Here is a 2,401-nt window from a genome sequence, read left to right as displayed (position 1 = left end):
AAGGGTGTCTGGGGAGTGAGCAGGGGCCCTCCAGCAGGTGGAGTCCCTCAGCCTGGCCTGCGGGGATTGGGCCGAAATCAGCTCTCCAACATCCCGAGGGGTCCTGGATTGCAAGAGGGCGCAGGCCAGACCGATGGGCCCGCACCGGCCCCCTAGTAATAAATTGCCAACTGCTTTGTAAATCTAGTGAACTCTGAATTCATCTGCTTTTTTAGGCCTAATCTACTTTCCTTCTTGACATACTCTTCCATAGGAGGAAAGATCAAAGGTAGATGACCTGAGGGGCACTCCGATGTCAGTGGGGACCTTGGAAGAGATCATTGATGACAACCACGCCATTGTGTCCACATCTGTGGGCTCAGAACACTACGTCAGCATTCTTTCCTTTGTGGACAAGGACCTGCTGGAACCAGGCTGCTCCGTCCTGCTCAACCACAAGGTGAGTTGAGTCTCAGAGAAAGCTTTCTCCTATCTTGTAGACCTGCCCACCCGTCCCATGTAAGTACATCTTCCACAGTCAAATTCTGTGACCAGCATTGCTTGGTTGTAATGAATGTGTGAGCCTCACATCCTGTGTTGAAGCGTCATGTTTCCTGTTAGGTGCATGCTGTGATAGGGGTGCTGATGGATGACACAGACCCCTTGGTCACGGTGATGAAGGTGGAAAAGGCCCCGCAGGAGACCTATGCCGACATTGGGGGGTTGGACAACCAAATCCAGGAAATTAAGGTATGTCTAGGAACCAGCGCTGGGTCTTTAGACTTCTGGTCTCTCGTTTCAGATACTTGGAGTTGTTTTGCATGTTTTGTTTTCTTTATTGATCAGACCAATAACTGACTCAGAACTTACCAGCTGTGGTGTTTTATATTTGTGAATACCGAGTTAGGTAATAGAAGTAACCAATTCTGTGATAGTTCTTGCTGCAGCTTAATACTTTTTGCATGTAATGTTTAATGATTCTCTGTGTGAGTATATAATGGTCCCAGTGTTGACTTCAGCCAGTGATGTGTGGGATAGGGTGCGTGGCACACACACAGTGGTGGGGTCTGGAACATATTCCCTGCCCTGGGCCTGGGGTTCGGGGAGGGATCATTCGGGATGGCTGTGGGCCAGTCCTTTGTAGGTTCTTTCATCTGTAGAGGAGTCCCTCAGAGCTGTCACAGATCTCACTGGTGACCTTTCCACAGCTGGGAATGGCCAGGGTGGCAACAGCAATCAGAAAACCTTGCCAGTTCCTGTCTGAATTTTTAAGTTTCATTTGCTGAGGAAGTTTTAGATGTTATTCAAAGCTGACTTCTACAAAGAAGTGAAGGGGAAATGGGGTGCCATTAGGAAGAGAGGGGGTGGGTGTCTTTTTCAGTGTGTCCTTGCTACTAGTGACGTCAAGCACGTTGTCTCCAACAAGAGTAATTGAAATCTTAGCGTATTTTTTGTTGCAAGTGAGACATGCTCGTGATGCCAGTTCATGACTATGGTGGTGATTTCAGTAAGAAAGCTTTTCACTTTACGTAGTGTTTGTTTCCTATAGGTAAAAAAAAAAAAAGAATAGATCATCAGGTCACCAGAAGAGCATAGGAAGTCAAGTTGCATGGATAATTAATATACGGCGGAGGTGACATGTTAGTTCTGTGGAAAGATGCTGGGTTTATTTGCTATTGAAAGAAAATAGACCCCTTGCTTTTTGCCAGATGGATTATAGATATACATATGAAAATAAGTAGATAAATGATAACTCCAGGAATAATTCATTAGCCTTAGGGGAGGAGAGACCTTTTGAAGAAGTCAGGAAACCCAACACCACAAAAGAAAAGGTTTATCTATATAAATATTAAGAAGCGAAGCCAAGAGAAACAGTACAAAAGAGTGTGGGGAAAAAAAATGTTCAGTGCATGTTAATATCACTAGTATTTCACAATCCTACAAAGGGAGGTGAATTACATTAGTGTGCAACAGGGTGGACGGACTGCACATTATGTGTACCCATTTGCACCGTGGGGAGTAATAAGCCAAAGCAAACTTACCTTCCGCATCCATACAGTCCTCATCCCATGTTTACAGGCTTGCCTATCACTGCAAAGTCCTGTCCCCTTTGCATTTAGGCACCTGCTTAATTAGGGTCACCAAACTTTTAACTTTCAGAGTCTGTCCAACTAAAGTGAACTTAATTTTAAGTCTTTTTTTAATCTCTCTCAAGAATAAACTGAGGGGGGAAGGCTGGGTGGAGGTGGGCAAAGGGGGGGAATGAGGACATCTGTAATAGTGTCAACAATTTATAAAAAGAGTAAACAATTGCTAACTTCAAGCTTCAAGTATAATAAAACTTTATTTTTTTAATTACAGTGACACCTCACACTCAGTGCCGGTTAAAATTACTGAAGTTAGAAAGAATTAAAGACTATCT

The 2,401-nt window shown here is 44.2% G+C and overlaps 1 protein-coding gene across 2 annotated transcripts in view; it reads left to right on the top strand.

Annotated features, from left to right (window-relative positions):
• PSMC1 (proteasome 26S subunit, ATPase 1) overlaps positions 1-2,401 on the top strand; it is a 21,383-nt gene that overhangs the window by 13,033 nt on the left and 5,949 nt on the right. For both annotated transcript variants that reach the window (XM_006754721.2, XM_006754722.2), the window contains 2 exons: positions 254-439; positions 601-729. In XM_006754721.2, the coding sequence (XP_006754784.1) occupies positions 254-439; positions 601-729 (315 nt within the window). The remainder of the gene's footprint in view (positions 1-253; positions 440-600; positions 730-2,401) is intronic.

The sequence above is a fragment of the Myotis davidii genome, unplaced genomic scaffold, assembly GCF_000327345.1.
Source record: "Myotis davidii unplaced genomic scaffold, ASM32734v1 scaffold732, whole genome shotgun sequence".
Classification (NCBI taxonomy): Eukaryota; Metazoa; Chordata; class Mammalia; order Chiroptera; family Vespertilionidae; genus Myotis; species Myotis davidii.
The sequence above is the reverse complement of the archived record's forward strand: the minus strand, read 5'-3'. Positions and strand labels throughout refer to the sequence as shown.